The sequence below is a fragment of the Melanostigma gelatinosum genome (genome assembly GCF_949748355.1).
Source record: "Melanostigma gelatinosum genome assembly, chromosome: 19".
Classification (NCBI taxonomy): domain Eukaryota; kingdom Metazoa; phylum Chordata; class Actinopteri; order Perciformes; family Zoarcidae; genus Melanostigma; species Melanostigma gelatinosum.
The window spans coordinates 17,108,599-17,125,544 of NC_136652.1; the positions used below are offsets into that span (position 1 = coordinate 17,108,599).

At 40.5% G+C, this 16,946-nt stretch overlaps 1 protein-coding gene across 1 annotated transcript in view; it reads left to right on the forward strand.

Moving 5' to 3' along the window:
• Positions 1 to 6,699: 6,699 nt before the first annotated feature.
• The window catches only part of itsn2a (intersectin 2a), a gene marked incomplete at its 5' end in the record, with an annotated part of 44,378 nt that continues 34,131 nt past the window's right edge, over positions 6,700 to 16,946 (forward strand). The window contains one exon of the mRNA XM_079291211.1: positions 6,700 to 6,865. Coding sequence (XP_079147337.1) covers positions 6,700 to 6,865 — 166 coding nt within the window. The remainder of the gene's footprint in view (positions 6,866 to 16,946) is intronic.

Genomic DNA, 16,946 nt, shown 5'->3' on the forward strand with positions numbered 1-16,946 from the left:
CACATGTGGTAGTGTAGTCAGTCAGACATTACAACACTTAGCCTCGTGACTTGCTGAGCTTTGACATTTATCTACAGAGGTTCAACAATTACTTTCTTAAAAAGTACTTTTTAATTTAGTTTAATTGTTTCCACACTTAAAATAAAGCAAAGTAAAATGTATAAACTGAGTCCACCACATGGATACAAACTCAGATATACACTCAATGGTCTACTTCTATTTTTTAAAGCCTGTGCAGGGGAGGTAGAATGTACAGAAACCTCTCAAATGCTCTCGGCAAGATAAACATGACAGAATGGCACTCAACAGACATAAAATATAATAATTTCCCATCTCTCCAGCTATCCAAAATAAACACTATAAATGGGAAATCACCAATGTTTTTTTTAAATGTCTTTTAAATGTCTTTCAGGGGTAAACATCCAACAAGATAATGACTTTGACTCACTGAAACACATTGAAAAGGGGAGAAGCATTGAGTCCAGGAAAGTATATGCGTGAACAACTGAATTAGCATATTTGATAAAGGTGTGGTTTATGTGTTTTTGTTGTTTTTATCAAAATGTCATATCACGTGCGTCGAGGCGTTTTATTGTGAAAGCCATTACCGGAACTCCGATATCTGTGGGGCTGGACTCTCTGGAGACGCCCATTTCCAGTCCACACCCACCCCGGCCGCTGGGTCGGTTCCTCCCTCTTCAGAAGCTAATTTGTCCTGCCTGGATGTCGGATCACCACCGCAGTTCAACCGCAACAGGTAAATGACAAGAAATCATTTTTAATGCATTTATCGGGACCGGACAGATGTGACACTACTGGACACCGTTGCTGTTGCCCTTGTTGTTTGTTTTACCTCTTCATAGAAGGTAATGGGAGATATCCTGCTTTAATAATTCTAATTTTAACAGCCGAGGCAGTGTAGCGTATTAACACTGTAGCCTTGAGGTGATACATTTTTTGTCTACCCTAAAAAATGTGAATTCCTGACACCTGTCACTACAATAAACCCTCAGTGATGGCTTTTTGTCTGCGTTTTAAGATTAGGAACACACCATAAGGGAAGAAATATGAGACATGTGATCAGTAAAATTCAAAAGGCCATCATCAATGTTGAAAAGTGGTCGTATGACTGGGGGTTTAAGATGTCTGTTGATAAGTCTTGCTACATGCTATTTACCAGAAAGAGAAATATAAGCAATACTCATCTGAAATTATATGGACAAAGTATGGAGAGGGTGACAGAGTTTAAATATTTAGGCTTATGGTTTGATGAAAAATGTTTGTGGAGAACTCATGTTAAGCATATTGAAACTAAATGTAAAAAGGTGCTCAATGTTATGAGAGCGGTTTCTGGACATCAATGGGGAGCAGATAAACGGTCACTAATGGACATCTATAGGGCTATTATACGAGCAGGTATAGATTATGGATGTATGGTTTATGGAATAGCTGCCAAGAGTACATTAGATAGAATTCAGTTCAGAGCGCTAAGACTTAGTATAGGTGCAATTAAATCTACCCCAAACAACGCACTTCTGGTAGAAGCAGACGAACTGCCATTAAGCCTAAAACGAGCAAAACCAGCTCTGGCATATTGGGTGAAGTTAAAGGGATCTGCAGAGGAACTTCCCGTAACAAATGTGCTGTATGAATGCTGGGAATACACCCAAAGTAAAGGCATAGGGTTTGGTTGGACAATCAGTGCAACAGCCAAAGAATACGGGTTAACTGGGTTGGAGTATGGGCCCAATGTAATATGGGGAAATGTTCCTCCGTGGATACTACCAGTGCACAATGTGGATTTAACACGCATAGAAGAGAGGAAGAAATGGATGACAAGGAAATTGTATGACATTGGACATCAGACTCAAGTATACATCAATAATAATTATTATAACTATATGCAGATTTATACAGATGGATCTAAAGATAACGGGAATGGACACGTGGGATCAGGGTATTCATACCAGAATTTAGTGTGACAATATGCAAACAAATTAATGACAGATTGTCTGTCTTTACAGCTGAAATTATTGCAATAATCTTGGGACTGCAATGGGTAGAAGAGAGAGTGGTCATCTGTTCAGATTCTGCTGCAGCTTTAAACAGCCTGAAGACAAAACAAACAATTCGAGAGGATTTAGTGATGGAAATATCTCTGATAATGTTGAGACTTCAAAGACTGGGAATTAATGTTCAATTTTGCTGGGTTCCTGCTCATGTAGGTGTGGAGGGTAATGAGAGAGCAGATATGATTGCAAAGAGAGCACTAACACTAAAAGAAGAGGAGATATTGAAAATTCCTTTTGGAAAGGGGGAAGCTAAAGCATTAATAAGAGGCAGGACGGGAGTTATGGCAGAAGAAGTGGGACAACGATAACAAAGGAAGACATTATTATAACATTCAGAAATCCATAAATGTGAAGACATACAAAGGGAAGTATAGAAGAGAGGAGGTCATAATATCAAGGTTAAGGTTCGGACATACATGACTTAACTCAACTCTGTATTTAATGGCAAAAATGAACTCAGATAAGTGCACTATTTGTAATGCTACGGAAGACGTGGAGCATGTTATCGTGAAATGTCAAAGATACAATTCAGACAGGAACATCTTGAAGCAAAAAATATGTCAGTTGGGACGGAAGTGGAGTTTGGAGGGAGTTCTGGCAGTGGACGGAGAATGGCGCGAGTGCTGCAGAGCACTGTTGCGATTTCTTAAAGAAACGGGATCAGACCGTAGGATTTAGGTGCAAACAGTGAAGAAAAGGTTACCCTGAAACTGCACACTCCGGTACAGTAGGTGGCGGTATGCAACTATACAAGTTGGTTGCGACCCGCCAATCAAATTTATAGAAGAAGAAGAAGAAGCAGAGACGTGAAGCCGTTCTTTACACATGAAGACATCACATGGGAGTATTGCCAGTACTTAACAAAGAAGACATTTGGTACGTTTCACTCGTTTGTTTCTATCATGGTTGGGCTTTTCTCAAAACTGTATCATGGCTGCTGGGGCTGTTTCTTTTCCCCCCAATGTTGTGTGTACCAAACAAGCTGGCCAGCGTTTCTCAGATTGGAGTGAGACGAGCAGAAAAGGTGTTGTCGTATATCCGCAATAAAACATCTTTGATGTGTGCGTTAAGATGTCTACACCGTCTTTCCCTCCGTTAAAGTTTAAGTTATGTTCCAGTACAGTTCAGACTTGCTGGGTTAAGGCTAACGTCCACTGCATGCGGAACTTTTGTCGACTTTTAACGTTCGTCATTATTGCGATTTAGGAGGGAAAAAACACTCTATTCCTCCATTTCGAAAAACAGTCAAGCCAGCCCGCACGTTGTTTTGCGGTACGTGTATGTACTAGGCATTACGGTAGTAGCGTGTAAGAACTGACTTCAAAATAAGAGAATTTCCGGTGAGTTCCGGTTAAAAAATAAAAAGGTAAACAAAGAGGACTGCTCACGTGTGTTCAGCCTGTCTTATTCAATTTACACAGAAACATTAAGAGTTGAAGATCGAACAAAAAATTTACTTTAAATCAGAATATTTATTCATCAAATATTTTATTTAGTCATTGAAGCTGTTTTGACAAAAACGAGTAAATAGATTATATGAAATGACCTCTCTTGTGAGGAAAGAGACGTAAGACGTTCAAATCAGGGAGTACAGAGTATAAAATAAATACCCACAATGGTACATCATATTTCTTGTCGTTCATGGTAACGCGATATGTTGCAGCAAAGTGCTGTCTCATTCCTATTTACACCATCTCAAGCCCTCACAGTCTCTCACACTCAAGTGACTTACACTTACAGTTTGCATGCGGTAAATATTATTGTGTGTTTAAAGTTATTTACGTATGTATCTATTTTACGGCTCCATGACACTCAACTGCCACTGCTATTACTGCTACCACCAATACTATTACGACTACTACTATTGCTATTCCTACTGCTTATACAAATACTACTGCTTCTACTAATACTGTTATTTCAACTATGACCATTACTACTGCTATTACTACGACTACTACTACTACTACCAATAGTTTTACTGCTACCTTTACTACTATTACTTTGACAGTAACATTCTCCAGCGTCAAGCTTTTCCTGCATTGTAATTCAGTTCTTAGCTTCTTTAGATAGATTTTAGAAACTTAAAGGATATGTTCATGCTAATACTTTTGTACTTATACCGAGTGAGATTTTGAATGCAAACTTTTCCAAATTGTTTCATTCAGGGTACCATTGTACCACCGCCGTCCCATCGCTGATTGGGGGATGTCCAACTAAGATGCAGGTATGCAGTGTGGGCAAGACATGTTGGAGGGACTCCTTGCTCAGCTAAATCCTGTCTTACGAGGTATGTAGCGAGCTGAAATCACTATAGAACAGAGCGTAGTTGCATTGTACAAAGATTATAATCCAAAGGATGTGGTTAATGTAACTCACTTTGAAGGATAGGGTGACTTTACTCTAATATTAACATGTAGTGTCCATGGGGTGAGGCGAGAGTCAGAATTCCCTTTTACACAGTCGCCGGTTTTTCTCCAGCAAATAACGCAAGTTTGTGTCCAGGATGGGAGAGGTCGATCACAATCGCACGAAAACACAAAGATATTTTAAAGATGTCAACACCCCAAACAGCTGATTAGACAGAGTCTGGTCCGGCTGCTTTGCAGAGCTTCTGTCTCTTAAAAAGCTCGTTAATATCCCTCTATTCAGGATGGAGCAAGTCATCTTTGTGGTGGGGGGCGAGGGGGCTTCTGAGGCGGGGGCACTTTTAGACAGGCCCCTGCATCATATTAAAACTAGTGCTGGGCAACGATTACAATTTTTAATCGCGATTAATCGCATGGATTTTTTGCGATTAATCGCATTGTTATGGCAAAGTTCAATAATGAATTCAAAAGTAGTGTATTGCGCAATTTCATTTTAAAAGTACTGCTATATGAACAAAAGTGCAATAATATTTGGTGTAAACACTTACGCTAATTTTCAAAGACCTTCGCTCGCTCCCGATCTGCGCACCTTGAGAACGTTCCTCAGACCGAAATCTTCCACAATACTAACCGGCTGCAGTTTGTATCCACTTCTCTGTAGCATCTGTTGGCTTGTCTTGCTTTTGTTTATCTAAACTTCTCCCACATGCTGCATCAACGTAGTCTGCCGAAGCCTCCCTCCACCGCTGCCAGTGAGCAACGGACTTTCAAAATAAAAAAATGGGTTAACGCACGATAAAATAATTGTCGGCGTCAATTAATGAATGTGATAATAACGCGTTAACTTGCCCAGCACTAATTTAAACTCAATGCAACCTCTGTTGACTTTAGCTGTAGCCCTTGCATATTGCTGCTTGATAAATCCCTTCACCTCATCTCTAAAGAAATGCTCGGCATATTATTGCAACTTTTTAGTATTTTGGTGTTTACATAGAATGATCAACCGTTTAGCCAGGAAAATGTCAATGATTTTGCCGAATGCCGATCACAAGTAACCAGAGACTCGACGTGATGACTTATGTTTTCTGATTAGCCAAAACCCAAATGTATTAAATTCACAACAAGATGGTGACAAAAGTGCAAATCCTCACATTTGAGAACCTGTAAGTGTAAGATGTCTGATATTTATGAATACATTTAACTTATGTATGACTCCAGGCTAAGATATATTGTTGATCATGTATCCTTTTTTTCCTCATGAACTAAATACAGGAAAGAAAGACATGGACGACAAAGAATAGATCATTGTAATGGACAACATGGACACCCGCAGTCTGGAAGACCACAAAAAGATGGATTCCAACAAAGTATGGCAGTGGCGCATTATGCGTGGAAAGGAACATTCAAGGTGTGTAGAACCATTCCATCACAGCAATAGAATAGGATTGGATTTTAATGTAACATCCAACACACAGAAAAAAATGGACTTACGATTAGTGACAAATGGTGTCATACTTGAGGTCTGTGACTTTGCTAAAACGGTAAACGAGAGTAAAGGGCATTTTATCACGAACATCCTGGAGAGAAATTTTGATCTTGGGTTGAAAGATGAGCAACAACTGACTGCTTTTACTGCTCAAATTCTGCACAAAGTCAAAGGCCTGATCAGGAAACCGCCTACAGATAAAAAAGAAGTTTTTACTCTCTTTGACACGTCATCAAAGCCAGAACGCAAAAGCAGCAATGGACTGAACATGGCATCTGCAGAGGGTAAGACTGAATGTTATGAGGTGGAGGTGGATGATACTGCTGATGGTGAACATGGAGATGAATACACATCTTCACAAGCAGCAGCCAAAGAATACATGAAGACGGAGAGTCTCTTGGAAGAGATGGAAGGAGCACACGGTGAAGACAGTGATAAGGATGAATTTAAGTGTTCAGGAGAAGTGTCAGCAGAAGAACTGAAGGAGGATGGTCCTCTCCCTAAGTTTCCTTATTGTGAAGAAATTGGTCTGAACCTTGATGTTGGGTCAAAACAAAGTCTAGATCCAGGTTTGTTGACAAAGGGCGTGATGTTAGAATTGGTACACTTCACCAAAATACTGACTGCATCCTACAGACTTATTGTTCTGGGTGTGCTGGAGCACAATTTTGAACTCGATCTCAACAGTCAACGGGAAACAAATCAAATTTGGTTCAGGATATTACACCTACTAAAGAGAAGAGATGGACTTATCACCACGGGTAGTGGGATCAGCATGGAGTTGAAAAGTGAGCCGTTCTCCTTCCAGACAAACCCCTTCAAAGGATCCAGAGGCTCAGCACTGTCCAGTATGGACGTCCAGCAGACTCTGTTTAAGGAAGTGACAAAAAGAAGGCAGTCTGGTTTCAAAAGTAAACGGGAAAAGAGGGCTCTGTTAACAGGTAAAAGGGCAAACAGAAGACAGTCGAAAGACATGGAGACAAACATAATCTCTCATCACACTGAATTGTGTACCACTCGAACATCAGAGGGAGATCATTGTCAGACTTGTCCTCTAGGAGAGTCTGATCTAGACTCAACTGAACTCAAAGACTCAGAAAACTCTGGCAATGAAGATAACAGATTACAAATCCCGAAACATTCTCTGAGCTCAGACACCTCATCTAGTTTATCAACTGTAAACTCAAATCTGAACCCTCAGTTTGCAAGCCAGCCTGATGAAAGAGGGCTTGGTGGCGATGAAGAGCAAACACGGACTCTAAAAGATGGCCCAAATGAAAGTGACATGGAAGAAGAGGAAATGGGAACAGAGAACATGTGGAAGATGCGTGCTAACCGTGGAAAACAAATCCTCTCTGCAACAGAGTTCGGTTCATTCACTAGGTCCAAGAAGTTTGGCCTTAAATTCAACATTGGATTTGGTCCAAAGCAAAACTTCAGTGTTGATGCTTTGACTGATTCTATTCTGCTTGAAATTGCTAAATTTGCCCTCGCAATGAATTCATCCCAACAGAATTTCATCATGGAGATTCTTGAGTACAACTTTGACATCAGCCTGGAGAGTGAACACCAGAGACATATTTTCACAAGTGAAATTATGAATAGAGTAAGACAACTGAAAGATTGTGAAGATGCAGTCAAGTTCTCAAAAGAGGTTTTTGAACTTCATGGTCCCATACCATCAATAAGTATGGCAACTCAGAGTGTGGACAGTGCCAGCGCTGAAATCGGCAGCATATCGAGGATGGAGGAGTGTGATGTCTCGTACGGGTTTCCTCCTCATTCACAGGCTGACACTAAAGAACATATTTCACAGGAGAGTGTGGATCTTTATCCCTTCTGCAAGGAAATGAGTCTCAAACTACATTTGAACAATACTCGACCAATTAAGAAAATGTATTTCAACAAACTGACCTATGGAGCAATGACTGAAGTGACAAACTTTGCAGAAAAGTTGTGTGGAACATTTGAGCAGATTTGTGTTGACATCCTAAAACACAATTTGGATCTTGATTTGCAACTTGGCGATGCTGACCATGCCAGAAGTATTGTTGCACGAATTCCTGCTATATTGGAAGAAAGCAAACTAAAAACGCATTTAAAAGAGTTCATGAAAATCAATTACTCAATAAATGACTCCTCAACAAACATGAAACTGGATTCCCAGAACAACCCAAATTCAGATGCAGCCAGTGCTGATTCACCCCAGGCTGCATTCAGAGACCAAGATGTTAACAGTTCCCCTCACATAGAACACCAAAATGAGCTTGAATTAAAGCTGTGGCAATTGCGGGCCAATCATGTTCAGCAAATCCTCTCAATACCACATGAAGAACACTGTCCACTTTATTCTTACTCCAGATGCAAGAAATTAGGCATCGATTTCGATGTACGATCTGGAGTAAAACAGAATCTTGATCCCAAATTGCTAACCAATGGCATCATGGTTGAAGTTTGTACATTTGCCACAGACCTAGTATCAGCCCAAAAGCATTTCATCACAGAGATATTAGAGTATAATTTCCATCTGAATTTCAACAATGAGCTGTGTCGCAGTGCCTTTACAAACACAACAATTGTTAACGTGAGAATTAAGAAATTGATAAAAACATGTTGTCCTCAAAGGGAAATGCAGTTTGAACTCCCTGACCCAAATTGCAGACCAGAACCAAGCCATTTTGGAATGATATATTGCCCCAAATGCTATCAAGTCAGAAATCATAAGCATCGTCAAGATGATTCTGACTCTGGTCACGTGCATCATCCTCGTCCACATACCATGACTGATGCAGGCTCTGCTGATGGAAACTGCACTGCACAAGAACCAGCAAAGGATCCGTCCTCTACCTTCTCAGCAATAGAGGAGATGATAATGGACAGCTACCCTCTCTGCAAGGAAATAGGTTTGAACCTGTGTGTGGACAAAGACCAACCTAAAGAAAAGCTTGACCCGCATGTATTGACAAACGGGGTTATGGGGGAAGTGGCTCATTATGCCAAAAGATTGTGTGGAACAAAACACAAGATCATTCATGAGATCCTTCAACACAACTTCAATATTGGCATTCAAGGGCGAGATGTAAATCCTGCATTGCAGTTCTGCGGAGTGACAAGAAACAGTGATTGCTTGCTCTCCTGGCTCAATGAAGTATTTGTTGTTCAACGTTTGTCTAATGTAAGTCAAAGGAAACAGGCTGCCATGCATAGAAGTGAATTGAAGGAAACTATCAAAAAAAGAAAGCTGGGACTGCAAACACAGGACAAAACACCAAAGACAAATCCAGAGAACTGCTACACTTGTCCTCGAGGAGAGTCTGATGTAGACTCAGCTGAACTCAAAGACTCAGAAAACTCAAACAATGTAGATGACTTACGAATCCCAAAATGTTCTCTAAGCTCAGACACCTCATCTAGTTTGCCAACTGTAAACTCAAATCTGAACCCATGGTTTGCAAGCCAGCCTTATGAAAGAGGGCATGGTGAAGGTGAAGAGCAAACACAGTTCCCAAAAGATGCACCAAACGAAAGTGACATGGAAGAAGAGGGAATGGGAACAAAGAACATGTGGAAGATGCGTGCTAACCGTGGAAAACAAATCCTCTCTGCATTAGAGTTCGGTCCATTCAATAAGTCCAAGAAATTTGGCCTTGAATTCAACGTTGGATTTGGTCCAAAGCAAAACTTCAGTGTTGACTCTCTTCCTGATTATATTCCGCTTGAAATTACTAAATTTGCCCTAGCAATGAATTCATCCCAACAGAATTTCATCATGGATATTCTTGAGTACAACTTTGACATCAGCCTGGAGAGTGAACACCAGAGACATAGTTTCACAAGTGAAATTATGAACAGAGTAAGACGACTCAAAGACTGTGAAGATGCAGTCAAGTTCTCAAAAGAGGTCTTTGAAGTTCATGGTCCCATACCATCAATAAGTATGGCAACTCAGAGTGTGGGCAGTGCCAACGCTGAACTTGGCAGCATATCGAGGATGGAGGAGTGTGATGTCGCCTGCGGGTTTCCTCCTCATTCACAGGCTGACACTAAAGAACACATTTCACAGGAGAATGTGGATCTTTATCCCTTCTGCAAGGAAATTAGTCTCAAACTACATGTGAACAAAACTCGATCAAATAAGAAACTGGATATCAACAAACTGACCTATGGAGCAATGACTGAAGTGACAAACTTTGCAGAAAAGTTGTGTGGAACATTTGAGCAGATTTGTGTTGACATCCTAAACCACAATTTGGATCTAGATTTGCAACGTGGAGATGCTGACCATGCCAGAAGTATATTTGCACAAATTCCTGCTATGTTGGAAGAAAGCAAACTAAAAACACATTTTAAAAACTTCAAGAACATCAATTGCTTAATTAATAACTCCTCAACAAACGTGAAACTGGATTCCCAGAACAACCCAAATTCAGATGCAACTAGTGCTGATTCACCTCAGGCTGCATTCATAGACCAAGATGTCAACAGTTCCCCTGACATAGAACACCAAAATGAGTTTGAATTAAAGCTGTGGCAATTGCGGGCCAATCATGTTCAGCAAATCCTCTCAATGCCTCATGAAGAACACTGTCCACTTTATTCCTTTTCCAGATGCAAGAAATTAGGCATCGATTTCGATGTAGGATCTGGAGTAAAACGGAATCTTGATCCCAAATTTCTAACCAATGGCATCATGGTTGAACTTCACACATTTGCCACAGACCTACTATCAGCCCAAAGGCATTTCATCACAGAGATACTGGAGTATAATTTCCATCTGAATTTCAACAATGAGCTGTGTCGCAGTGCCTTTACAAACTCAACAATGACGAACATGATAATTAAGAAATTGCTAAAAACATATTGTCCTCAAATGAAAATGAAAAAGCAGTTTGAACTCCCTGACCCAAATTGTAGACCAGAACCAAGCCATTTGAGAGGGATATATTGCCCCAAATGCTATCAAGTCAGAAATCATAAGCATCGTCAGGATGACTCTGACTCTGGTCACATGCATCATCCTCGTCCACATACCATGACTGATGCAGATTCTGCTGATGGAAACTGCACTGCACAAGAACCAGCAAAGGATCCGTCCTCTACCCTCTCAGCAATAGAGGAGATGATAATGGACAGATACCCTCTCTGCAAGGAAATAGGTTTGAACCTGTGTGTGGACAAAGACCAACCAAAAGAAAAGCTTGACCCGCATGTATTGACACACGGGGTTATGGGGGAAGTGGGTTGTTTCGCCAAAAAATTCTGTGGAACAAAACACAAGATCATTAATGATATCCTTCAACACAACTTCAACATTGGCATGCAGGGACAAGATGTAAATCCTGCATGTCAGTTCCACCTGGTGATGAGACACCGTGAATGCTTGCGCTCCTGTCTCAATGAAGTATTTGTTATTCAACGTTTGTCTCACAAACGATATAGAAATGTAAGTCAAATGAAACGGGCTGCCATGCATAGAAGTGAATTGAAGGACACTATCAAAAAAAGAAAGTTGGCACTGCAGACTCAGGAGAAAATGTCTAAGACAAATCCAGAGAACTGCTACACTTGTCCTCTAAGAGAGTCTGATCTCGACTCAGACAAAGTCACAAACTCGGGAAAGTCTGGCAATCAAGATCACTTACAAAACCCCAAAAGTTGTTCTCTGAGCTCAGACATCTCTAGAGAATCAGAAGCAAGTTGTCTGGGTGTTCGTGCGCCTTTCCTCACCACCAGAGACACCTCATCTAGTTTTCCTAATTTAAAACACAATTTGGATCTTGATTTGCAACGTGGAGATTCTGACCATGCCAGAAGTATTGTTGGAAGAATTCCTGCTATACCGGAGAAAAGGAATGTTATAAAGCCTATAACTTTTTCAGGCATTTTATGCTACAAGAAGCAAAGCTCAACAAACGTGAAACAGGATTCCCAGAACAACCAAAATTCAGATGCAGCTCGTGCTGATTCTTCCCAGGCTGCAATCATAGACCAAGACGTAGACAGTTCCCTTGACATAGAACACCAAAATGAGCTCAAATTAAAGCTGTGGCAATTGCGGGCCAATCGTATTCAGAAAATTCTCTCAATACCACATGAAGAACACTGTCCACTTTATTCTTACTCCAGATGCAAGAAATTAGGCATTGATTTCGATGTAGGATCTGGAGTAAAACAGAATCTTGATCCCAGATTGCTAACCAATGGCATCATGGTTGAACTTCACACATTTGCCACAGACCTAGTATCAGCCCAAAGGCATTTCATCACAGAGGTACTAGAGTATAATTTCCATCTTGGTTTCAACAATGAGCTGAATCGCAGTGCCTTTTCAAACACAACAATGATGAAAATGAGAAGTAAGACATTTTTACAAGAAAGTGGTGTTTGTCAAATGAAAAGGCAGTTTGAACTCCCTGACACAAGGTGCAGACCAGAACCAAGCCATTTGAGAGTGATATGTTGCCCCAAATGTTATCAAGTCAGAAATCATAAGCGTCGTCAGGATGACTCTGACTCTGGTCACATGCATCATCCTCGTCCACATACCATGACTGATGCAGGCTCTGCTGATGGAAACTGCACTGCACAAGAACCAGCAAAGGATCCGTCCTCTACCCTCTCAGCAACAGAGGAGATGATAATGGACAGATACCCTCTCTGCAAGGAAATAGGTTTGAACCTGTGTGTGGACAAAGACCAACCAGAAGAAAAGCTTGACCCGCATGTATTGACGCACGGGGTTATGGGTGAACTGGCTTGTTTTGCCAAAACATTGTGTGGAACAAAACACAAGATCATTAATGAAATCCTTCAACACAACCTCAACACTGGCATGCAGGGGCAAGAAGTAAGTACCGTATGGCCGGATGAAACAAGTTGGATGAAACAAGAAGATGGCTTTCTCACCTGGCTCAATAAAGTATTTGTCATTCAACCATTACCAGTCAGTCAATCTACAATTGTAAGTAAAGAGAAACCGACAGCGGCTTTGCATGGAAGTGAAGTGATGGAAAGTATTAAAAGAAGAAAGCTGGCACTGCAAACAAAAGTGAAAATAGACACACTGGCAAGTGTCGTAAAAAAACCAGAGAAAATTGATCGGAGTGAAGTATCGGTACGCCGTTTTCCCATTTGCATAGAGATGGGTTTGGATCTAGATGTGACGTCTAAATCAAGAGAGAAAGAAAAACTGGACTTGCAGCAATTGACGAGATCTGTAGTGTTTGAGATACATAAATTTGCAATCGAGAAAACAGGATGCTATTTGCCAAACTCTGTGTATGACATCCTTGACTATAACTTTGATATTAGCTCACAACATCACAGGAGCTGGGAATTTTCAATAGCTACTGCATCCAAAGTCAAATCCATGGTCAAGGAGTATCTTAAATATCGAAATGACCCAGACGAGGTCTTCCAACTGCCATTTGTGTTTGCTAAAAAGAAACGTGACGGGTATTCCAGCGAAGCGCCTGGCAAGAAAACGAATCAGAGTAATGTTGTGAGACAAGCGAGATACCATTCAGTTGAAGGTCGTGTGCATTTACTCGATGGTGCCAAAATTACCAAGAAAACTCTGTTCCATGAGGACCCTGAGTTCCCAACAGATCCGGGGAATGATCTAGTGGATGTAGGTTGTGGCAGTCCTCTTCAAGGAAACCTACAGATAAAAGAGGAGAAATATGATCCAAGTTATGGCAATATGAGTCCAGAACCAGACACGGAGGAACAATGTTGTCCACTTTATGATGATGTCAAAACAGAGTCACACATTGCCGAAGTTGAGTACATAGTCCCAGGTGAACCGACAGGACCCCTTGGATATACTTTTCTCAAATCAGACCATGAGAATCTTCAGTGTTTGCCGGCTGAACCACAAGGATCTGCTGTATCTCCAAACACTGCGAGTACCATAAAAACTGAATGGGACACTGAGGCTGTGTATTTAGTCCCAACAAGGTACCTGGGATACTCAATGGGAACCACAGGTCAGGGCAATGAGAGCACATTGATCAAAGAAAAGCAAGAAAATGTGCCCCCATTGATCAAAGAAGAGCAAGAAAATGTGCCCCCGTTGATCAAAGAAGAGCAAGAAAATGTGCTCCCGTTGATCAAAGAGCAAGAAAATGTGCCCCCGTTCATCAAAGAGCAAGAAAATGTGCTCCCGTTGATCAAAGAAGAGCAAGAAAATGTGCTCCCGTTGATCAAAGAAGAGCAAGAAAATGTGCCCCCGTTGATCAAAGAAGAGCAAGAAAATGTGCTCCCGTTGATCAAAGAAGAGCAAGAAAATGTGCTCCCGTTGATCAAACAAGAGCAAGAAAATGTGCTCCCGTTGATCAAAGAAGAGCAAGAAAATGTGCTCCCGTTGATCAAAGAAGAGCAAGAAAATGTGCCCCCGTTGATCAAAGAAGAGCAAGAAAATGTGCCCCCGTTGATCAGAGAAGAGCAAGAACATGTGCCCCCGTTGATCAGAGAAGAGCAAGAAAATGTGCCCCCGTTGATCAAAGAAGAGCATGAAAATGTGCCCCTGTTGATCAAAGAGCATGAAAATGTGCCCCCGTTGATCAAAGAAGAGCATGAAAATGTGCCCCCGTTGATCAAAGAAGAGCAAGAAAATGTGCCCCCGTTGATCAAAGAAGAGCAAGAAAATGTGCCCCCGTTGATCAAAGAAGAGCAAGAATATGTGCCCACGTTGATCAAAGAAGAGCAAGAAAATGTGCCAGTGGACTTACACGGTTATGGAGTTCACCAGTGGACTAACACAGTTATGGAGTTCACAAAAATAAAGTGGTTATCAAACAGGAACAAGTTCCTTAATGTTCCATAATATGGAATAATCTAATATTGTTAGAGTTGACACAAGAGAGAGGTTTGTTTTACACTAAACAGATGCTGGGTGCCGCCTTCATGGCTATGAACATGTATATATTGTTTGAGGAGAATGTAGATGATGACTTATTTCAGTTCTGCAGGAATGCATACTTTTGAAGTGTTCACTGGTAAACCTTCCTCAAAAAGATGGATCTGACTAAAATGTTTCAGTATTCATGGCTTGAAGCTTTGTTTTAAAATGTTTGTTTTGTGCCACACTTAAGCTTTTTTGGTCTTTCCTTTTCCTCTGTGGTGAGCCTCGGTCATTTGGAATTTATATGAGGGTATCTTGACACTGAACTTTACTCGATGGATAACTGATCATTTTTCTTTACTTGTTCTACCCCGTCATATGGTACTAGTGCATTTTCTGACCCCCATACCTGCATCGTCATTTAATTCCATTATGTTTTCGTTTTGTTTTTCAAATGGAAAAAGCCTCTGTAGATTTATGTAAAATACTAAAACTGTCATTTTCTTGAAGCTGTGATGTAAATCTGTCTACAGAAAGGATACAGAAGGATTTCTATTAAAGTACATTTGATAAACAATTTTGAAAGCATCCTGTCTACCTGTGCAGTCTTTTCAACCACTATGCACTTGTACCATATAGATAGATTTGTGGCTCATGATTATTTGCTTGGTTTGGTATTTAACTATTTTTTTCAGACCTTTTCTGACTTCACAGCTCAGAGTACGTGAGGTTATCGTTCGTGTAGAGGAGCGCCAGAATCTTGTGAAAAACAAAACATTTTAAATTTACCACCAATCCCACAATTTTCACTCTCCATCCATCTTTTTTGGACAAAATGTAGCTAATCTTGTCCTGGTCGCAGACACGTTACTATGGAATCTAACAGACTTACACATTTGGCAACAGCAGCCTGAAAGTCCAACTATCCAACGACTGCTACTAGCACTACTACCTTTACTACTATTGCTTTGACAGTAAAATCGTTTCCAGATTTTCCTGCATTGTAATTCAGCTTTTAGCTCCTTTAGCTAATGCGGTTTAACTTCCAACTCTACCAGTTATACATTTCTACTATGGAGTTTTTCAACAGTGTAGTGCAATGCTTTTGGCCTTCAACATTTTTCAGACAGGTAGTTTCACATTTCTGTACTTTCACCAGTGCTTTGCAAATGATGATGCATTTTCTAGTTGTTTTTTATTTGCTCACAATTGCTTTAAGAGTATTGAACACCAACTTTCTGATTGTCATATATCCCGAACTCAACCAATAAAAGTATCGAGGTCAGTGAGGTTATGACTGTTAACTTGTAGATGTAATACTCAAAGTGGGCTGTTGGCGGTGCTCCACACCAGCAGCTTTCTTCCTTTGGGGGCAGCAAACACTTTCCACTGCTAACATGAACCAAGGAGATGAAATTTACTACAGATAACTACATCTCAGAGGGATTCACTCTTCACATGGGCCAGATATGGAAAAAAGGAAATGATGGAAAGTAGGTTCAATAGAATTACATGGTACTCTAAATAGGCTTCAATCTAAAAATATTGTACAATTTTGACTTTAGGCCTCGTGTTCGTCTCAGTTACCTCCTATAACAAGGTCCATAGGGGCAATAAACAAATGTTATATTATATAAGTGTTATTTACTGCGTTTTTCGTGTTGGAATACATCTTAAATATTTAACTGCAAAGTAGTAATGCGTGTTTGATACTTCATTTTTTTTTTTGCATGAAATCATACTGGGATGTTTGCTGAAATTGATAGGATGGCCCTACCTAGAAACTTTCCACCAGCCGCCACTGCGCAATGGTCTACTTCTATTTTTTAAAGCCTGTGCAGGGGAGGTAGGATGTACAGAAACCTCTCAAATGCTCTAGGCAAGATAAACATGACAGAATGGCACTCAACAGACATAAAATATAATAATTTCCCATCTCTCCAGCTCTCCAAAATAAACACTATAAATGGGAAATCAATGTTTTAAAAAAAATGTCTTTCAGGGGTAAACATCCAACAAGATAATGACTTTGACTCACTGAAAAACATTGAAAAGGGGAGAAGCATTGAGTCCAGGAAAGTATATGCGTGAACAACTGAATTAGCATATTTGATAAAGGTGTGGTTTATGTGTTTTTGTTGTTTTTATCAAAATGTCATATCACGAGCGTCGAGGCG